General features: G+C 42.0%; 1 protein-coding gene across 1 annotated transcript; it reads left to right on the top strand.

The window, feature by feature from the left end:
• The first annotated feature begins 4,634 nt into the window (after positions 1-4,634).
• FEM1B (fem-1 homolog B) lies at positions 4,635-22,809 on the top strand. The gene is made up of 2 exons (XM_003929690.4): positions 4,635-5,570; positions 16,698-22,809. The coding sequence occupies exons 1-2, from the start codon at positions 5,323-5,325 to the stop codon at positions 18,331-18,333; spliced, it is 1,884 nt and encodes a 627-aa protein (XP_003929739.1). The 5' UTR covers positions 4,635-5,322; the 3' UTR covers positions 18,334-22,809.
• The last annotated feature ends 350 nt before the right edge of the window (positions 22,810-23,159 follow it).

The raw sequence follows: 23,159 nt of genomic DNA, 5'->3' as shown, positions 1-23,159 counted from the left end.
GGGGTTTCCTCCAGCCCTTCACCATTGGCATGGAATGGCTCAGTAAGTTAGTTAATTGGCACCTTAGCCCAAGTGAAGTGATAAGGACCACAGAAAGCGTTGGGCACCTAAAGCTGGGGTCCTGACTGCAAAGAACAGTATGGGTGGGGAGAACTGAGAGGGGATGAGGAGGGCACAGAAGGTTGGTAGCAGGTGGGTTGGGGGTGGCCAGACAGCCTGAGTTCAAATCCTGGTGTTCTCCCACACTCTAGTTATGAGGCCATGGGCGAGGTACTCCACAGCTCTCTGCCTCCGTTTCTTTTTTTCTTTTACTTTTTCTTTTCTTTCTTTTTTTTTTGATGGAGTTTTGCTCTTGTTACCCAGGCTGGAGTGCAATGGCGCCATCTCGGCTCACCACAACCTCCGCCTCCTGGGTTCAGGCAATTCTGCTGCCTCAGCCTCCTAAGTAGCTGAGATTACAGGCACACGCCACCATGCCCAGCTAATTTTTTTTGTATTTTAGTAGAGACGGGGTTTCACCATGTTGACCAGGATGGTCTTGATCTCTTGACCTCGTGATCCGCCCGCCTCAGCCGCCCAAAGTGCTGGGATTACAGGTGTGAGCCACCGCACCTGGCCTTCCCTCCATTTCGTTATCTGAAGAATGGGAATGATAATAATGGTACGTACTTCAGAGGCTTGTGTAAATATAATATGTTTGTGTTAATTGTTTACTGTGTGAAATGTTTACTGTGATGCCTGGGACAGATATTTCTGTCATTCTAATCCCAGGATGCCGACTGATACCACCATCCAGAGAAGAATGGGGTTAGAATGAAGCAGACACATGTCTACTTCAGCCTACTTTCCTTGTAAAGCTAAATCTGGGAGAGATGAATGGCTTTGCAAAATAACACAGACAGCCACCCCCTCTCCTGCATCCTTGGTTTTGTTTTTGACAGTCATTAGATTTGCTTTTCAGGGAAAGGCAAGGAGAGTGGGAGGCAGAGGAGGAAGAGGTGAGTGGGCTGCCAGTCCCATCAGCCCTGCACTGGGCTGATAGACTGTCAGTGGTTTGTGAGTTACCACTCTTCTTTCTTTCTTTCTTTTTTTTTTTTTTTGAGATGGAGTTTCGCTCTTGTTACCCAGGCTGGAGTGCAATGGCGCTATCTCGGCTCACTGCAACCTCCGTCTCCTGGGTTCAGGCAATTCTCCCGCCTCAGCCTCCTGAGTAGCTCGGATTACAGGCATGTGCTACCATGCCCAGCTACTTTTTTGTATTTTTAGTAGAGACGGGGTTTCACCATATTGACCAGGATGGTCTCGATCTCTTGACCTCGTGATCCACCCACCTTGGCCTCCCAAAGTGCTGGGATTACAGGCTTGAGCCACCGCGCCCGGCCACCACTCTTATTTCTGACATTACCCTTGTGCAGCTGTGTCGGAATTTCTGAACTCTTGTTAATTAGCCTCCCCAGCCCCTTGTATGCTGTGGGTTTACTCTCCATTCTCGGGGCAGACACATTATTACAGAGAAAATGCAGATGGGGAGAAAGTCCTTTCTTAAGCAGGTTAATGGCAAAACAGAAGGATGACCGCCAGGATGGGGAGGAAACGGGTAAGAGGGAAGATAAACTAGTATGTAAGAGGGAAGAGAAACTAACACTCTTCCGTAAGACCAGGCTTGGTGAAGAAGCTGGCATGTTCCCGTTACACCAGCCCTTCAAGGAAAAGATGTAATTTCATTGTACAGATGTAGAAACTGGCCCAGAGCCACAGCTTGTCCGTTGATACGGAAATCCCACCCAGATCTATTCAACACTGACAGTCACCATCTTCCTCTATGGTACATGAGAGGGGTGTAGCACTAAAACGAGTGTCTTTACTGGTGTTGAAAAATAACATTTTTGTGTGCATTTTATCTGAGAAACTCCATTGACTCAGAGCTGCAGCCTGGGTTGACCTGACTTGGAAAAAGAACGCTCCACGGAGAGTATGGCAAATTCTGCTCATAGGCCACTATAATGCCTAAAAAGCAAAGTGTGGGGAAAGGTCAGTCCTGCCTTGTGTCCAGGTGGAAGGCTGCAGTTTGTTGTTATCAGCGAATCAATCTCCATCGGGATATAACTACTTGTAGTTCTGTTTTACTATTGCACATTTGCTCAGTGGCTTTCTGCCCAGGGAGAGGGAAACAGGTCAGAAGCACGAGGAACTATTTCTGGGCCCTGGCCTTTGGGTAAGCATCCTTGTCCTGTTTACACATCCTCTCTCCAGATATGCACGACCTGACCACAGAAGCGTCCCCCTACAAGCCCAGGTAAACAGAGGCAACTACATAGTCTCCAGTGAGCCAATAGCTATTGAGAAACCAAGGGAGCCCAGAAGCCTACACTAAGCAACTTTGATAAACACAGAAGAAAACAGCAGCCCAAGCGTCCTGACTTTTGGGCTGCTGGAGCAAAGACGTATTCCCATCTTGGGGTGGAGGTCACACAATGCAAGTTCTGAGTCCCTCTCCAGCATGACCCTTGGAGCAGTCACCCCTTCTGGCACCCATCCAGTTACACCACCAAATTGAGGTGGAGAGGGCAGGAGGACGAAGGAAGTCTCTTATTCAGCAATGAGTCTGGATGAATTCGTTCTCCCTTAGAAAACAAAACTAGAATAAGGGGCCTGTGTCTGGAATTTTACATCACCTTCTTCAAAAATTTGGTTGGGAATAGAATGTAGAATGATGCAGGAACATAACCGTACCCTAAGGCTTTGAGGAGAGGGTTTTTCTAAAGAGCCATGCCCTCCTCCAGGTTAGCTTGTGTCCAGGTAATCAAAGTGTGTTGGCAGGAGAGAGGGAGGGTGGTAGGGAGATGGAGATAGAGATACGGAGGGATGGAGAGATAGAAAGGCATAGAAGAGACAGATGGTAGATGAGGTGCGTGCTTGCCGTACAGAGCCAGAAAAAGAAGTCATCATGCATCTGAATGTGTCACTGGCAAGTCCCCAGAGACCAAAAAGCCCGGGTCTGCCTGTCAAACATTGGATTTTCTTATGTCTCTGAAGCCCTCAAATAAACCAGCCAGCTTCTTCCACTTCTCTATTAGCTATCTCAGAGACACTACCAGGAGAATCTTATCTTCAGCCCTTATTGCCAAGGCTGTTTTTGTTTACGGTAAGGAGAAAAGTAACTCCAGTGTTTCTGTAGGGATCTGCAGTAAATGGGTAAAGCTGAGCTGTAGACTGAAGAAGAGAATTTGAGAAGTGACCCAAACCTCCACCAATAGCTGCAAATGAGGTGAAGCCTTTACCTCCTAGAACTGGAATAGTGGGATTCAAATAAAATAATGTATGTGAACTTGTTGAGCTGAGCCCTGTCCCTTGGAACCAAATAAATGCATTTGATCCTTCTCTATGGTAAATTTTGTCTTTTGGGGAAGGGAGGAAGAGGGAGGAAGTCATTTTCATATTAAGCTTTTTTGAGACTGTCCCAGCAGGTTCACCTGCCATCCACTCCTACCGTCCTAATCCAAGGCCTTTCCTTCTATCTACTCTCTTGCTTTCCAGAGTTTATTCTCTACACAGCAGCCAGAGTAATCCTTTAAAAAAAAAAACACAAACAGCGTCTTGTCACTTCCTTCTTTAACACTCCTCAAATGCCCCCATCACAGAGTAGAATTAAACCCTCTGCTATGGGTTATTAGGCCCTAACTGTTGCATCCTCTGACTTCATCTCCTATCATTCTTCCCGTGGCCCACTCTGCTGCAGCCACCACTGAACTTCCTTTTCCTGAGCTCACCAGACTGTTCCCTCCTCGGGGCTTTTATATTAGCTGTCCCCCTTGCCTCGAATACCCTCTGTTTTGTCACTTGTCATAGAGGTCTTGTCTGATCACCCAAATCAAATGAGTGCCCGATCACTCTATTTCATTTGCTTCAGAGCAAATGGTAATGATACTTAGTTCCACCGATCTCGTCTATCATGTGTTGACGTCTGCTCCATCACTGACTCCCTCGTGCTAAGCAGAGCCTGGCACACAGTCGACCTCTAGTACTCGTTGGATAAATCATCGTTTCAAATCCTAACAACCGTCTTTCGGGGTCTGTGAGAAAACGGAGGTTTTGCAGGCTCAGGATGCGATTCCTGCTCTGTCTGAACTCGCTTTCCTTCCCAGGACGCCTCGCCCCTTCCACCGCAGCGCAGCTCCCCTTCGCTCCCATCTTTCTCTCACCCTTAACCCCTTTCTCCGGGAAGGGCAGGAGGGACTTCCAGTCCCTTCTCAGAGCCTGGTGCTGTGGCTCTCACGCCTCCCACATTTCGGGGACTCACAGATGCCGCCCTTTTCCGGAAATGGACCCTCCGAGTACGCGCAACCCCTTCCCTGACCCCCGATCAGGGGCAGATAAGAGGTCCCGCACCGTCTTTGGTGACATAGAGCGGTTCCCCCTAGCCCACCGGCTTAGCGTCCTCACTCCGCCCCCGTCCCTGGCTGGAGACCCTCAGGGCCGTGTAGGGGCCACGCGTCAAGGGCACTGAGGACATCCAGGCCCAAACTGGGGATGGGCCGACTGCGCGCAGCAGAACCTTTCTCCACCGGGGCCGCGTTTGCCCGCCGGTCGGCTTAGGCGGAGACACCACACTTAGCGTCCCTCCGGCTCCCGCCCTCTTTTCCCGGCCCTGTTTGCGACAGCTCGCTTTCCTCCCCGCCCAAGTTCCGGCGCGGCTCCTGCGGGAGCGTTCCGCACCGCACCGCACCGCCCCGGGGGCCCCCACGCGAGGATCTCCGAAGCTGCTGGCAGCATCCGGCACTTCTGAGCGCGGGGGACGAGAGCCTGCAGGTTTCCTCCAGCGGGGGACGGCGAAGAGCGGAAGGCGCAGGCGGAGGCCGTGCCAGCCCTCAGGCCGGGTAGGCCGGGTTACGCGAGACGCGCCCATCTTTTCGCCATCCGGGGTGCGCGTGGCCCTCTCGGGACCCCGCCGGCGACCCGTAGGCTCGGGCACGCGCCTGTCGCATCCCGCAGAAAGGAGGGGTCCGGCCTGAGCCCCGGGGCGGCGGCCGCTATGGAGACCCCCTCGGCCCAGGGCCGGCTCCTGGGACCTGGCGGGCGGCCCTGACCGCTCTCCTCCCTGCCCGGGCTGGGTCGCGGACGTGCCCGCCGCGGCGCTCGGCCTCCTCCGCGTCTCCGCCTTCCCCGGGCCGCAGTGCTGCCTGGGCGCGGCGGCGGCGGCGGCGGCGCCCCGTTGAATGGGCTGTGAGGGCCCAGGTTGGAAGCGCTGGCGAACGCGGCCTCCGGGGGCGCACGGCAGCAGCAGCGGTGGCGACCAAACGGGTGTTGGAGTTGGCGGCGGCCATGGAGGGCCTGGCTGGCTATGTATACAAAGCGGCCAGCGAGGGCAAGGTGCTGACTCTGGCCGCCTTGCTCCTCAACCGGTCTGAAAGCGACATCCGCTATCTGCTGGGCTATGTCAGCCAGCAGGGAGGGCAGCGCTCCACGCCCCTCATCATCGCAGCCCGCAATGGACACGCAAAGGTGGTACGCTTGCTGCTAGAACATTACCGGGTGCAGACTCAGCAGACTGGCACCGTCCGCTTCGACGGGTAGGTACACCCCGAGTCAGCGCCCCTCCGACGCGCTCGGACTCACTGATGCACGGGCCCTCCCCTCCCGCACCCTCTCTTCCTGTAGGTACTCACTTCTCCCCTTTTTGTACCGCCTGCCCCGCTAATGCCCGCTTCATCTGCCACGGCTAACACTCCGTCCCACGTTTTGCTGCCCGTCCTCAACAGCTCCTGCCCCTCACTCCCTCAGCGGGGAGTTAACCACACCCTAGGCCTTGAGATCTAATAGTCGTCTTCTCTACCAGTCTTTGAACAAGCCATTTGAAGGAGGTGGCTGCTTTTCTAGGTTTTCCTTTTAATGGAATCGGTGTCGTAACTGATCGGAAATGAAGGAGGTCAGCAGTTAACATGGAAGAACTCCGAAGGAGTTATTTGGGCATCTATTTTTACCCCCTTCGAGTGAGTGGTTCCATAAAACCGGCAGTGGGCTGCTGGGGCCTTAATGTCAAATTAAGCACCTAGAACGAGAAGCAGCTGCAGCCTCACGAGGGATGGTCACGCAGCCAGCCATCTCAAGCCATGATTCTGATTCCTCCACATTGCTGGGTGTAGATACATTGGCTACAAAAATGGCATTGGACCTGGTGTGGGAGATGATGACATTCTTAAATTACATCTTACCCTGTGATGTTGTGGGAAAATTGGTCATTTACTGTTAGTCGAGGTGGGAAGTTTAAAAATGCACATTGTTAGGCCTAAGATTTGCCCTTTGAGTTTAATTGTACGTATTTTTTTGGGTGTTTGACCAGAATTGTCAGGTTTGACATTATCCTCTTTTCTGTGCTGGAGGATAAAACATGTTTCACAGATGACAACTGCATAACGGTTTTGCTGCATTTGTTTTGCTCGACTTGTGCTAGTACATAAGCGATTTTAGCTTTTTCTTTTTCTTCTTTTGAAGTAAATAGGATCTGAGCATACAAATACGTATCTTTAGTTTTGGTGATTAAAAACTGCTTGGCTAAAACTGGATTGAAAAAGCATTTCTTCTTTAAGATGACTAGGGATATGTTCAGTTTTGGTTGATTCTTTTTTAGGTTTAAACAATAAAAGCTTTTTATTTTAGATGAGTGGAAAATATACATAGCGTTACATCTTAGTGAAATGGCAGCCTCTGGGTAGTGGCTTATATCTTGGGTATCACCATTATACACGTTAAGGAGATGCTTTTTTTCATGTTGACCAAAGATGGCAACCTGATTCGTGTTTGTTTTCCTTACTGGCTTCCGTGCCCTCTCCGTAACTCCTTGCATTCCCACACCTAGAGGAGTGAAGCACCATGACCTCTGAACCTCCAGTACCGTCCCAGCTGTATAGGCACATGCAATCACTGAGATACGAGTTTCTGTAATAACAGCTGCTTGGGAATACTGCTGCTGAGGCAGTGTGCATAAGGGAGAATAGTAGGGCGAGAAAATAGTTTTCTAGAGAATTTAGAAAGGCTTCGCGTATTACCATCTTTCTCAGTCGTTAAAGAGGTGTTTTGAGGTGGCAATTAAAAGGACTTGAAATGACTAGAAATGTAGCATTGAGCCTGTGTAGTGGCTTATCTTGCCCAGTGTTCTGTACGGCCAGAGAAATTAATAGGTTAGGTAAGTAAACATTTATTGAACACCTACTGTGTGCTAGGTTCTGTGGTAGGGATTGGATATGCAGAGATGAGTAACATACTTTTCTGTCGTGGAGGATGACAGTGTGGGTGGGGGAAGATAAATAATATAACTGAATATTCACAGATGCCATGCCATTTAGGGTTGTAGAAATCTTTTGGATTACTGAGGGAAAACAGGGAAAGGAAGTGCTCAGTTTAATGGGGTGGGGGGTGGGTAGCAAGAATCTGGAAAGGCTTCACAGAGGAGGTGATGTTGGAACGGTGTTTTAAAGAACAGTAGGATGTGAAGGGGAGGGGCACCAGCATGGTACTCTTGCAGTGACTGGGGTTTCAGTGCTGTTGCAAGAAAAGATTCAAGTTGGAGCAATTAAGAAAGAGATTGTGGGAGACTGGAGAGAGCTGGAGACCGGATTTTGATGATCCCTGAATAAAGTACTAAGAGTAAGACTGGTGAAACTGCAATCTCAAATGTTTCTCTCATTTATGATTTCATCTCCTTGATTCTATGTATCAATTTAGCTTATGCATTATTACAGTTATGAATTTATTAGCTGCTATGTAAAAATAATTTCATCTTTATTAAATGCTTATGATGGGCCTAGCCTATGTCATGTTCTGGAGGAAATGTAAGGTACAGGAAATTTAAGGTTTCTACTTTTGAGAAGCTTACAAATTAATTAATACAAGAGGTATTGATGTTTCTAGTCACCTCTCTGCCCATTCACACCCTCTGTGAGATTATTTTACAGTTTAGCCAAGTCATTTTAGCATTTTAGAATGAAAAAAGTGTGTGATGATTTCACTTTGCATTTATCATTGTGAAAATGTTAGCCTGAGTACTTTTAACAGTAGAAAGCTCACTTGACTCTTGGGGGCTGACCTTTGAAAAATACATATCCAGCCCCCCTGCCCCCATTGGCACTTGAGACTCATGGCCAGGTGGGGATTAACAGGTTCTCTGTGTGTTTTGAAGTAGATTAGTGTTTCTAATTTTTAGTCAGTCACGTGCTATCTTCACAATTTTTGGCCAAATTGTTCACTAACTATCCTGCTGTTTACTTAATATCTTTTTAAATTTTCTGTTATTTGCTTTATCTTTGTCTTTAGGATGTTTTACTTCTTAGCTTCATCCTGTGTAATAGTTTCTGTGTAATTATGGGTTTGATGTGTTTTCTATGTGTGTGTGAGAGAGACAGACATTAAATATTACAAAAAGTTTAAAAAAGTCTGTGTTCTACCTAAAAACTTCGGTAATACCTTAGGAAACTAAAGTGGATTCGTGATAGAGCCTCAAGGGGAAAGGGACCACCCACCTAGATTAAGCCATTGATATTTGAGTTCTTATTCACATTTTTAGGAGTAACATTTGAGATTATTTTATTGTGGCTTAACACAGGAATCCCCAAACTTTTTACACAGGGGGCCAGTTCACTGCCCCTCAGACCATTGGAGGGCCGCCACATACTGTGCTCCTCTCACTGACCACCAATGAAAGAGGTGCCCCTTCCTGAAGTGCGGCGGTGGGTGGGGGTGGGGGGGAAGATAAATGGCCTCAGGGGGCCGCATGCGGCCCGGGCCGGTAGTTTGGGGATGCCTGGCTTAACTTGAACACCATGTTGATATACATGAGTGGACAAGAAGAAAAGTCACATGAGTAGGAATGAAAGAAGAGTCCTTCGTTCAATAGTGGGAAGCTGTTAAGAATGTTATAAAAATGGAACAGAACAAGGGGTATGTGTCATGTGACCATGGAATATTATGCTGGCTTGAGTTCTGAGGGTGTGACTGCTCTCTGCCAGAGTTTATGGGGGACCACCTGTCCTTGAAAAGGTTTGCTGATGTGGATGGGGAGAACAGGACTTCCGAGAATTTTGAGGCTTTTTGTTGAGTGTTGTTACTTTTAAAGTCAGTGCTAGTATTAATACTTCTGATAAATGTTCAGGTAGAGGAAAGGCATGATGGACATGACAGTATTTGACTTCATTTAGAAAGTCACTGGCAATATATATTTCAAGGAATTACCTTTACTGTAATACATGATTTTTAAGGATTTTGGTTAAAATGAAGTGGGAATCATTTATATTGAATGAATTTTTATTTCCATTTCAAATGCTTGAACCAGGCATTTCTATTTCCAATTGAAACAGGTAATAGATGAACTTAGCCTTGTGATCAGAAATGTTATCTCTTATTGTGAAAAGTTTCCATCATCTGATGCATACAATTTGTTTGAAAAGGTGAATATCAGATTATAGTTTCTTGTTTTGAAGATGAATACATAGTAGGAAACTCGCATTGTAATTTTGGACTGGGCCTAGAAAGGTAATTGTTTTATAGTGCTTCTCCTCTAGGAACTTAGTAAATATTGCATTAATTTTATTTTATCTTTAATTTCTGTTAAATGCATTTGGTATTTTGAGGCAGTATAGTCTTACAATTTTAGCTAGATTTTATAGATGGAGAAATATCACAGATGTTTGTATTATAGTTCTCTTTAATCTGATTAATATTTTGATTTAGATGTAGAAATTCTAAATTTACCAAGGCTAATGTTTCTGAAGGACTAGTCTTATGAAATAATCTGCATTGATTTTTTTGGTCACAGAATATCTTTACAATTTTTAATTGCCTCAATAGAGATAGGTAACTGGAACTTTTTTGAGGCTCCTGTCAAATTACTGTACCTCAAGGGGAAAAATGGAAATTATTAGACTATACCAGGAAGAATATTAAACCGACCAAGTAGTTTCCATTATAGAAACCAAATGAATACTTGTAATTTTTTACTCTTACGTCATAGATTCTGAGAAGTTTGAGATCAGAAAAATAGTTTCATCACTTTTTGTCTCTTTTCATCTCTAAAATGAGGGTAATGCTTTGCTTGTAGGGATATTGCTAGGGTTAAAGATAATGTGTGTGATTGCCTATTTTAATCTAAGATTTCTTGAGTTTGAAGTAGTTTAGATTCCTGTTCCCTGGCACGTAATAATTTGATGTCTTAAAAACCAGGCCGGTTGCAGTGGCTCAAACCTGTAATCCCAGCACTTTGGGAGGCTGAGATGGGAATAAATTTGAGCTCAGGAATTTGAGACCATCCTGGGCAATGTAGTGAGACCTCATCTTTTCCAAAAATGAGACAAAACAAAGCAAGAAGGTAGGAGGCAGTCCCAGCTACACAAGGAGGCTGAGGCGGGCAGATGCCATGAGCCTGGGAGATCTAGGCTGTGGTGAGCAGTGATTGTGCCACTGCGGTGAGCAGTGATTGTGCCACTGTACTTAGCCTGTGCAACAGAGCAAGACCCTGTTTCAAAACAAAACAAATCCAGTGCAAGGAAACATTGTAGCTATGTAACTATCACTATGTATTAACTATGTATTTTTTGATTACATTAACCAATTTGGAAATGTACTTTAAATTGAAACAAATGTTTGAACAATGATGTGTACTATGTTTCCTTTTGAGGCATTTTATGGTATTCCAAGTACTTTTGTATTTTTCTGCATAATAGTTATATTAAACTATAATATAGTATAAAAAGGCATAGTAATAGTACCTACCTTATAGTGTTACTGTGAAGATTAAATGAGATATATTGCATATTCAGCAATTATACAGTGCTTGGCACAATGGAAGCATTTGGTATAAATTACTCGTATTCATTTAAACTGTTTTTTCTTAAAGTCATTTGTGCTTGTTTTTCTTTTTGATGATATGTTTTTTAGTCGGTATTACATATCCAGCAAAGTGCATGATACTTGTGTACAGTACTGTACAATGAATTTTTTTATATATTTACATCCATCAAGTCGTTTTCTAGATCAATGTGTAGAACATTTTTATCCTTCTAAAGGTTTCCCTTGTACCCCTTCTCAGCTGCCTCCCTTTCCCTTCCCAGCGGTAATGATTATTTTTGACTTCTGTTAGGGTTTGTGTCTTATCTTGAATTCCCAAGTGTTATGGGAGGGACCTGGTGGGAGGTAATTGAATCATGGGGGCAGGTCTTTCCTGTGCTGTTCTCGTGATAGTAAGTCTCATTAGATCTGATGGTTATTATAAGGGGGAGTTTTCCTGCACAAGCTCTCTTTGCCTGCTGCCATCCATGTAAGACGTGACTTGCTGCTCCTTGCCTTCTGCCATCATTGTGAAGCCTCCCCAGTCATGTGGAACTGTAAGTCCAATAAACCTTTTTTTCTTTTGTAAATTGCCCAGTTTCGGGTATGTCTTTATCAGCAGCGTGAAAACAGACTAATACAAAGTTTGTCACCTCAGATTACTTTTGACTGTACTTGAACTTCCGATAAACAGAATTATGTGGTATGTACTCTTTTTGTCTGGCTTTTTTCACTTAACATGGTGTCTTTGAGATTCATCCATGTACTTGCATGTATCAGTAGTTTCTTTTTTTAATGCTGTGTGTTATTCCATTGCATGAATATACTGCAGTTTATCCATTTTCCTGTTAATTAATATTTTGGTTGTTTCCAGTGCTTGACTGTTACGAATAAAACTGCAGTGAACATTTGTGTGTGTTGTTTGGTGGACATTTATATTTAGTTACCTGGTCTATATCAAGGAGTGGAATTGCTGGGTCATCGGGTAGGTGTGTGTTTAACTAACAGATATTGCTAAATAGTTTCCCTGAAGTTCACAACCAAATTACATTCCTACTTGCAGTTTCCACCAGCAATGAGAATTTCAGTTGCCACATCTTAGTCAACACTTAGTATTACCCTGTCAGTCTTGTTAATTTTAGCTATTCTGCTGGGTGTAATGTATTGTTAAACAGGTTTTAATTTGCATTTCCTTGGTAATTATCTTGAGCGTCTTTTCATATGCATATTGGCCATTTGGATATCTTTTGTGAAGTCTTTTTTGTTTTTTTCTTCCTGTTTTTCTCTTAAATAGAGTGGAGACAGGATCTTGCTGTGTTGTGCAGGTTGGTCTTGAACTCTTGGGCTCAACAATCTTCTTAGCCTCCCACAGTGCTGGGATTACAGGTTTGAGCCACTGTCCCTGGCCACTTAATCACTTTCTTTATAATGTTTTTGATGAATGGAAGTTCTAGTTTTAACGAAATCCAGTAAATACTTTCTTTTTCTTTAATGGTTAATGCTTTTTTGGTATTCTGTTCAAGAAATTGTGATCAACACTAAGTTCATTATAGTCTATGGCTTTTTTTTTTTTTTTTTTTTTTAAAGAAGCTTTTAGTGTTTTGCTTTTTACAGTATAGGTCTATACTATGTCTTGATTTTTGTATGCACTGTGAGGTGTAGGAATCAAGGTTATATAGATTATCTTGTTGCTCCAGAAGTATTTGTTAAAAAGACTGTTTTCTACCTGAATGTCACTGGAGCCGCTGTCAGAAATCAAGGGATTCTATATGTGCGCGTCTATTTCTGGAGGTTTTTTTTTTTTTTGGTCAATAATATTATTTTATTCCCATGCTAGCACTTATTTTAATTACTGTAGTTTGTCCTCCAGCTTTATTTTTCTTGAAGATTATCTTGGTTGTTTGCATTTCCATATTCTTTTTAGAACTGGCCTGTCAATTGTTCCTTTCTCTTTTCTCCCTTCCTCCCTTTCCTTCCTCTCCTTCCCATTTTAGAGGCAGAGTCTTGCACTGTTTCTCAGGCTAGAGTGCACTGGCCTGATCATGGCTCTCTGTAGCCTCGACCTCTTGGTCGGTCGGTCTCTCTCTCTCTCTCTCTCTCTCTCACACACACACACACACACACACACACACACACACATCACACATCCTGCTGGGATTTTGATTTGGCTTGTATCAATCAAATCTTTAGATCATTTTGGGGGAGAATTGACCTCTTAACATAGAGTCTTCTGAATCATGAACATGGAATATTTTCTCATTTATTTATCTCAGGAGTGTTTTGTAGTTTTCAGTGTAGAAGTCTTGCTTGTGTTTCCTTAGATTTATTACTAGATATTGGTATTTTTGGATGCTGTTGCAAATGGTATTTTTTGACAATGGAAAAATGTTTATTGAACTTTATATAAACATGACAATAAAAACATAGTAAGTGAATTTTAATTAAACTGAATTGTTTGCAAAACATACAGTTGGCATCACTGATGTAGTGTCTTATTTTCTTGATTCTTTTTTTCTTTTTTTTTAAGATAGAGTTTTGCTCTTGTCACCCAGGCTAGAGTGCATACATGGTTACAATCACTGCAACCTCTGCCTCTTGGATTCAAGCGATTCTCCTGCCTCAGCCTCCCGAGTAGCTGGGATTATAAGCATGCACCACCATGCCTGTCTGATTTTTGTATTATTATTAGAAATGAGGTTTTACCATGTCACCCAGGCTGGTCTTGGAACTCCTGACCTCCAGTGATCCGCCCCTTGGCCTCCCAGAGTGCTGGAATTATAGGCGTGAGCTACTGCACCTGGCCTGATTTATGCTTTAGTTTTTTTAAAAAAATCAATTAACAGTGCATTTTTAAAAATAAAAATTAAAACAATTTCAGGAGGCTTCTGATTTTTTTTTTTTTTGAGGTATATCTTACATACAGTAAAATACAGAGATCTTTTTTTTCGTTTTTGCCCTGCCCCCTCCCCGCAGAGATCTTAAGTATGCAGTTTGATACGGCTTTTCCCTAAATAATCCATCCATGTGGCTGCCACCCAGATCAAAATATAGGACATTTCCATTACCTTCAAGTCTCTTCCCAGCCAGTCCTAGCCTCTTCTCTGTAGGTAACCACTTTTGACAAGAAGGCTTTTGGTTATAAACACTTTGTGTCATTATTTGAAAATGAAGAAGTAATTGCTTAAATTATTATAAAATGAGTATTTTCAGAAGTGATAAAGGGTGTTGTTTTTTGTGGTGATGTTAACTGGAATTAAACCATGATATTTATATGTCTTAGGCTGTTCTGTGGTGTTGTAACAAAATACCTGAGACTGTAATTTATGAGCAGAAATTTATTTCTCATATTTCTGGCGGCTGGAATGTTCAAGATCAAGGTCCCGACAGGTTCAGTTGTCTGGTGAGGGTCTCATCCTTCGGAGGAGAGGAATGCTGTGTCCTCACATGGTGGAAGGTGAAAAGGCAAGCCAGCTGAACATTGCTAACACCTCTTTTTTTTTTTGAGATGGAGTTTTGCTCTGTCGCCCAGGCTGGAGTACAGTGGTATGATCTTGGCTCACTACAACCTCCTCCTCCCAGGTTCAAGTGATTTCTCCTGCCTCAGTCTCCTTAGTATCTGGGACTACAGGCGTGTGCCACCATGCCCAGCTAGTTTTTGTATTTTTGGTAAAGACAGTGTTTCATCATGCTGGCCAGGCTGGTCTTGAACTCTTGAACTCAAGTGATCTGCCCATCTCAGCCTCCCAGAGTGCTGGGATTATAGGCGTGAGCCATCACGTCTAGCCTAACACCTCTTGTATATGGTCCTTAATCTCATTCACAAGGGGAGGAGTACTCATGATCTAATCACCTCTTTATCACCTCTTAATGCTATTCACATTGGCAACACCTGAATTTTGGTGAGGACACATTTAAACTATAGCTCCAGGAGCTTTATCCTCTTTTTTTTTTTTTTTTTTTTTTTTTTTTTTGAGACGGAGTTTCGCTCTTGTTACCCAGGCTGGAGTGCAATGGCGCGATCTCGGCTCACCACAACCTCCGCCTCCTGGGTTCAGGCAATTCTCCTGCCTCAGCCTCCTGAGTAGCTGGGATTACAGGCTCGCACCACCATGCCCAGCTATTTTTTTTGTATTTTTAGTAGAGACGGGGTTTCACCATGTTGACCAAGATGGTCTCGATCTCTTGACCTTGTGATCCACCCGCCTCGGCCTCCCAAAGTGCTGGGATTACAGGCTTGAGCCACCGCGCCCGGCCTCTTACCCTCTTTTTTACTTCATGAGGTATATAATTTGACCAGTGTTAGGAGGTTGTATAGTGAGAAGCTCACTAGTGAGGGTTTTGGTATGTATGTTTAATTGCTCTAGTGAATATTGCTTTGATCAACCTTTCTTCTTAACACTTCCAAATATACTTCTGCTTCTAGCGCAGTAGACTATCTCCAATAAAATCAGGTCTTTTGGTTATTGGCAAAAAATTGAGAAATTGAGGTTGGGGAAAATTGACAGTAGAAAGGTGGGAAAGACTGGATTCTAGCAGTAGTCTAATTTTGTACGTTAGTGAACCTAGCACATATCAGATGTTCAGTAAGTAAGTGATATATATGGAGTCACAAGTCCAGTCACGTCAGAGAAGATACCTGCTTAGGTTTTCCAAAAGTGCGAATTATTTCCTGTTAATATATTTTTTTCTATACCGGTTGATTGAGGAACACACATAGACAAGCAGTATACGTATGCACATATGCATGTATATTTTAAAACTTTTAAATTGGAGCATAACATAACTTAGAGAAAAATGTGCTAATTATAAACATATGAAAAGTTCACAGAGTGAACGTATTTGTTTACTGTAGTCCCTTTGTGCTTTCTCTCATTCACTACTTCTCCCCAAAAGTAACCAGCATCCTCATTTCTAACACTTCGGATAGATATGTAAATGTAATATGTACTGTGTTCATCTAACTTCTTTTCCTCAGCAACAGGTTTATGTTCTCTATCCATATTGTGTATGGAGCAGTAATTATTTCCTTCTCATTGCTGTAGTGTAGTACTCACTTAGCTTAGGGAAAACTTACCTGCTTTCCTTTTTTCTTTTTGAGACGGAGTTTTGCACTGTTGCCTGGGCTTGAGTGCAGTGGCACAGTCTCCGCTTGCTGCAACCTCTGTCTCCAGGGTTCAAGCGATTCTCCTGCCTCAGCCTCCTGAGTAGCTGGGATTATAGGCATGCACCACCACGCCCAGCTAGCTTTTTGTATTTTTAGTAGAGACAAGGTTTCACTATGTTGGTCATGATGGTCTCGAACTCCTGACCTTGTGATCCACCCAACTTGGCCTCCCAAAGTGCTGGGATTACAGGTGTGAGCCACCCCGCCTGGCTATTTTTTTCTTCTTAAAGCAGTGTCTAAATACAGCTTTAATGCAGAGTGCTGTATCCTGCTTCTAGCACAGTAGAATACAGAGGTGGCTTTTATAATTGTCAGAAACTGCCTGCTACTTGGAGGCTACTGGGAAGGAGGAACACGCTGTTCTCCTAGGAGCCAGTGGATCAACTTGGTAGTGAAGAAGCTGCCTCCATACATTTTCTGTGTGCCTTTGGAAATGTATTTAGTTTTGCTAGTTAGAAAGTTAGTGATTTTTCAGGTTTGTTTTTAAGGGTTATATACTCTAGTGATAACAGTAAAACTAGCATATATTGAGCTTATATGACGTACAAGCACTATGCAAAGTGCTTTTCTTAAGTTACTCGTTTTTATTTTCATGAGAAGTTACGTTTTATTAATGTTCGGGAGGGTGAGGTCTTGGTTGGTGCGAGTGAATGCATCCTTTAGATGTCTGTTAGGCTGTGGTCTCCGTTATCTCACTGTTTGTTCTTTTCACGTGTAGGTACGTCATTGATGGTGCCACTGCTCTTTGGTGTGCAGCTGGAGCAGGACATTTTGAAGTTGTTAAACTTCTAGTCAGCCATGGAGCCAACGTGAACCATACCACAGTAACTAATTCAACCCCTCTTCGGGCAGCGTGCTTTGATGGCAGACTGGACATTGTGAAATACCTGGTTGAAAATAATGCCAACATCAGCATTGCCAACAAATACGACAACACCTGCCTAATGATTGCAGCATATAAGGGACACACTGATGTGGTCAGATACCTTTTAGAGCAGCGTGCTGATCCTAATGCTAAAGCACATTGTGGAGCCACAGCACTGCACTTTGCAGCTGAAGCTGGTCACATAGATATTGTGAAAGAGTTGATAAAATGGCGTGCTGCTATAGTAGTGAATGGCCATGGGATGACGCCATTGAAAGTAGCTGCTGAAAGCTGTAAAGCAGATGTTGTTGAACTGTTACTCTCTCATGCTGATTGTGACCGAAGAAGTCGAATCGAAGCTTTGGAACTCTTGGGTGCCTCGTTTGCAAATGACCGTGAGAACTATGACATCATGAAGACATACCACTATCTATATTTAGCCATGTTAGAGCGGTTTCAAGATGGTGATAACATTCTTGAAAAAGAGGTTCTTCCACCAATCCATGCTTATGGGAATAGAACCGAATGTAGAAATCCTCAGGAACTGGAATCCATTCGGCAAGACAGAGATGCTCTTCACATGGAAGGCCTTATAGTTCGGGAACGGATTTTAGGTGCTGACAATATTGATGTTTCTCATCCCATCATTTACAGGGGGGCTGTTTATGCGGATAACATGGAATTTGAGCAGTGTATCAAGTTGTGGCTTCATGCCCTGCATCTTAGACAGAAAGGTAACAGGAACACCCACAAAGATCTTCTTCGATTTGCTCAAGTTTTCTCACAAATGATACATTTGAATGAAACTGTGAAGGCCCCAGACATAGAATGTGTTTTGAGATGCAGTGTTTTGGAAATAGAACAAAGTATGAACAGAGTGAAAAATATTTCAGATGCTGATGTCCACAATGCTATGGACAATTATGAATGTAATCTCTATACCTTTCTGTATTTAGTGTGCATCTCTACCAAAACACAGTGCAGTGAAGAAGATCAGTGCAAAATTAACAAGCAGATCTACAACCTGATTCACCTTGATCCCAGAACTCGTGAAGGTTTCACCTTGCTGCATCTAGCTGTCAACTCTAATACTCCAGTTGATGATTTCCACACCAATGACGTCTGCAGCTTTCCAAATGCACTTGTCACAAAGCTCCTGCTGGACTGTGGTGCTGAGGTGAATGCCGTGGACAATGAGGGAAACAGCGCCCTTCATATTATCGTTCAGTACAACAGGCCCATCAGTGATTTTTTGACCTTGCACTCTATCATCATTAGCCTAGTTGAAGCTGGAGCTCACACTGACATGACGAATAAACAGAATAAGACTCCGCTGGACAAAAGTACGACTGGGGTCTCTGAAATACTACTTAAAACTCAAATGAAGATGAGTCTCAAGTGCCTGGCTGCCCGAGCAGTTCGGGCTAATGACATTAACTACCAAGACCAGATCCCCAGAACTCTTGAAGAGTTTGTTGGATTTCATTAAGTGACTGGATATGTAAAATTGTTTAATGTGGTGCTAAAAAGTAAAGGACTTGAATCACAGACAATAGAATTATGTGTTCATAAATTCTGCTTTTCTTTCCACCACCTTTCCCCCCATCCCATCCTTCCTTAGCTCTGTATTTGTTTTTCTTGCCTCATGGTAATTGATTTCAGACACTTTAAACAAAGCCACATCATTGTTTTGGTGTAACTATAAGGTATTTGGATATTGGTCACCTATTTGTCTTTCTTTTCTTAAAGGAACAGATATAAAATGTTTATGTAACAAGGGACATTTATAATTTCAAGTTGATAATGTTTTAAACAGCTGCTTACAAAAGTATTTCTGTTAAGCCTACGTCAGTGTGTTATCCATGCAGCAGTTTTGAGGATTTCATGAAGAAAAAACTAAAAAGGAACATTAAAAGGAATGGGATATCCAGGTGTTCTGCACATGCCAAACTGCTGTAGATAGTTTTCACTCTTCCATTATTTATATGGAGTGATGCAGCACATTTTAGCATTCAGGAGGTTTTTAAAAAAATAGCTGCAGATTAATCTGGAAAATGTGCTAATTTAATAATAGTCACACATTTATAAAGTTAAATCCATTTGAAATTGTTGTATTGTGCTGGGCAGTATATACAAAATGGTTATCATCAATCAACTTGTCAGAGAATCTTGATGGACTCTGCCTTTAGGCTTGAATTCTTCAAAGTCTATTTTAACGAAATTTATCTAAATTGCAGCAGTCTGTTTGATTCAGGTTAGAGACATGTAAAAATTATGAATGCTGTTTTCTTAAGAAACAGATTGTCACAGTACAGTCACACATTTTATTTTTGTCCCCTTCTCCCTTGTCCTCCTGTATCTTATCTTCTAACATTTGGAAACTCCTTTTCCAGAAGGCATTATTTGTGCCTCCCTAAGAAGGTATTTTATTTGTGATGAAAAGGAACCTGGATATTTTTTTAATTGTTTCACTTTCTAAGTCTGTGACAAGAAGTGGAAATATCACTAGTGTGGTATAGGAACTTATGTATTTTTTATGATAAAAATAATTCCCAGTGCCACTTGAAAGGTAATTTTGTCTGAGAGCTGCAAATTTTTCAATCACAAAATGTCACTTATTCCGACAGGCTATACAGAGGTCTGTATGGTTTTTTGCTTTGTTTTGTTTTAATGGCAACATTTTAACTGTCAAACTAAAGGATATTCTGTGATTATCTTTTAAGCATCGCAGAAATTCAAGTGAAAGTTAAACACTTATTTCTATTGATGTTAAAAATGATGATGAAAGCAAAATTAGCTGTATCTGTAATTTTCTCTCTCGTGCCGAATGAATGCCTTAGCTACGCATAGTGCATGGTACTGTAAGTGAAGACCTGCAGCTTTTTTTTTTCTTTAGTGAAAAGCATTATAATGATGTAGCAGCATCAGATATAAACTTAAAAAAAATAAGGTTTTAATTAACATTTTATCTATGGATAATGCTTTGTAAAGTATAAGAGAAAGGTTGCAGTTGGATCAGTATAAAACAACGACCAAGCCAAAATCAGCACCTAGGGCCTTAAGTAAAATAGAAATACCCCACAAAATGAAATGTTTTGAAGGGTGGGAGGGGACAGAAGGGGGGACTTTCCCCCAAGGATGCAAGATACTTTTTACAGTTGTTGTTAAACTTTGTGTGTCTTCTTGCTTCAGTTAGGAATGTTTTGATGGTAAATTCTGTCACGGTAATAGATTTCTATTTTCCTAACCTGAGATTTTACAAGGAAGGTTTTTAGGATGGCTTAAAGGGAGATATTTGAGTGAGCCCTAATTGGAAAATTACCAAACTTGATCCTCCTGGTATGAATCAAGGAAATACTGTACCTTGCTCTTAGCAACTCTCTGTGGCCTGCAAGAGAAAATGTACTTCTTCAAGGTGAGTGAATCATGCTTTTTCCATGGTTCAGAGCAGACCCTTTATTTTTCAAACTACAAGGCCTACTTGTTGGACAGTCTGAGGAATAGCTTTGATACTTGGTATTCAGTTGGTTCCATTATTAGTGTATATTATTTTTATTTAAACATCAAAACTTAAAATATCAGATAATGTTGCATGTTTTAAAAACGCATTTCATCCCTTTGGCTACCCAGGACCAGCACTATTTAAGACACTGCTTATTTATAAAATGAGGATAATGATTCTATGTACATATTCAGACATCAGAATTTAATGACATTCTGTTTTGGGGAAGGGAAGACAGTGCTGGAGACAGTAAAACTGTTGACTGAAATGCTGACAGGTTGGAGGACGAATTTGAAGACAGTGGAATAAACTATGAACTATGCTAATGGTAATTAGATTTTTTCCTTTGTTTAGTATAGTAGTAACTTGTGTAGTATCTTGCTGAGAATCTAATTCTATCTTGTAAAATCAATCCAAATGCGTATTGTGAAACACCTGTATAAAATCATTCTTGAAATAAGTGATCTACATGCCTGTTTTTTAAAAAAATGTTTTTAGTAGAATTGTTTTAAAATACTGTGTTTAGCCAGACCCTTCCTAAACTTAATTTTTTTTTTTTTTTTTTTTAAAAAAAAAAGGAAAATAGGTAAGAAAATGATAGTTCTATATCTCAGCCTTCCGTGAACTCAGGCTGTCTCCATTTTGCAGCCACTTTGGTCATTTGATGTTTACTGTTGATATACTTATGCTTTGAATTGTAACTTCATTGATGGTATTATAGATTCAACCAAAACTTCTCTGTCCTGTTTAGTAATTGTCATATAAATCTGGATAAGGTAGGGAGGCCCAGGTGGATGTTTTCATTTGCAAATCATGAGAAACTTAAGTGGGTTTTATGCTTTTGATAGAGTTGGCAAAACTGAACTATTGAGTTTAGGTTAACAATTTAACTCAAGAAATGGGCAACAAACCCATCCCCTCAATTGATAAAGAAGGGGAAGTATTTTTTACATAAGAATTGACACTGACAACATAGCTTTTTTTCAGTCTACCTTGGTTGCTCTAGTAGGCCACAGCCCAGCCACGTTAAGGTTCTTTGCTGTGGGAATTTTACATAAACGAAACTCCAGAGCAGACCATCTGTAAGCTTTGGTCTTGCTTGTTTCTGAGAAGGGTTTTATTTCATTACACTAATAGTGGACTAATAATTGGTAATTGTGAGAACTTAGGTATGATAGCATTGTTTGAAGTAACATTTGATTTGGGGACAGCAGCTTTCTAAATACCAACTCTATTTGACAAAGGTTTTGAAAATTAAAATTTTAAGGGAGCAACACCCTGTTAAGAGTTTCGACCATAGTTGAGGCAGCTACTTTATGAATAAGACCACTTTGGGTTATTGAAGCAGAAGCATTTCTTTTTTTTTTTTTTGGAATGGGGTGGGGTGAGGAGTGAGTTGTTAGACCTTTGATTATAGTTTGCTGGTTTAGAAACAGCCTCTGGCTAAATTAGTGCATAGATGGATGAAAGTATAAAGGACTTGTTTTTATGGTAGATTTTCTGTAAGAATCTTAAATGTTCCTTTTCAGGTTAGTCAGATGTGTTGATGCACACACGACTACTCTGCTTTTCTCACTGACTATACTATAACATTAAAAATGGGTTAAAGAAAACAAAACTCTGCCTTTTGTGCTATGAAACATTTAGTCCAGAGGTTTAAAGCTGTGTGTCCATTCCTACTCTGAAAATGCATAGCTTTGTTCTGGATGTCATCTCTTGAAAGTAGAAAACTCCTATGTGTATATCACATTGCAGGGCTTTCTTACGTATTTCTGGCAGACTTGCCCAAACCTTTAGATGGGCTGGGTTGTACAGCATGCCCTCCCCCAAATATGGGATCTGAAATACATAGTACACTATTGATAGTGGAGATATATTCATTTTTTAAACTGTAAAGTCAATGTGGTCTCTAGTCTAGGTTTGTGGTGTGTACCTTTGTGTTAATGTGTAGGGAAGGGATAGTGACTTGATGGTTATGGGGAGTGTATCTTGATGTCCATACAGGGGTGAGTATTGCTAAATTGTTAACAGCTTTTATCTAGGGTGAGTCATGTGATGAATGGCCTAATCAGAAAAATAAAAGAGCGAAGATGCAAGCTTGCCAAGTGATGAAATGAACAAGATTTTGTATCTATTTTTTATCAGGTGTTAATAAAACTTGTGCATGGCTTTTTTGTTGTTGCTTAGTAACTGGTAGAGAAGAAAAGATGAGGAAAAAAACTCAGCTTTCCTTCCCAATCTTTTCAGAGGTACATAGTTGGGGAGTAAAATCTGACTGGCCTAATCGATGGAAAAGACCCGGTCCTTTTCACCCCATCCTGCAGTCCTCCGTGTAGAGGAACTACACTGTTGTATTCTAGTAATTCACTGTGATTTATAACAAACCAGTGATGTCATTCTATTGTGCACTTTTGTCAAACCATTTATGTGACTTTAATAAACATAGTAAACTTGCTGACTGCACCAGAGGTCTATTAGTGATTCATATATTGCATGACATTTTCTATTTGAGTTTGACATGTAGAGTCATTTTTAGTTTCAAGGCAATTGACAGTCCTAATAGCTCAGCTAATTTGAAACTAACAGTCTTGCTGTGTAAAAGGAAAAAATGGTGTTTGTGTTCAGTAAATGTTTGAAAAAAACTACTTTGAGGTTTGTGTCTTTATTATTCAGTGGGCCTAAGTTGCGATGTTCTTTTGTTGAATTCCTTAAAAAAAAGTCGTCAAAGTTATATATGTGCATGGGAAAAAATTCAGATAGTAAAGAAAAACTCAAAAATATTTTTTAACAGTTCCCTTCCCATCTCTCCCCGC

This window comes from Saimiri boliviensis, chromosome 2 (assembly GCF_048565385.1).
Source record: "Saimiri boliviensis isolate mSaiBol1 chromosome 2, mSaiBol1.pri, whole genome shotgun sequence".
NCBI lineage: Eukaryota > Metazoa > Chordata > Mammalia > Primates > Cebidae > Saimiri > Saimiri boliviensis.
Note: the sequence above shows the minus strand (reverse complement) of the source record. Positions and strands in the feature narration are given on the sequence as shown.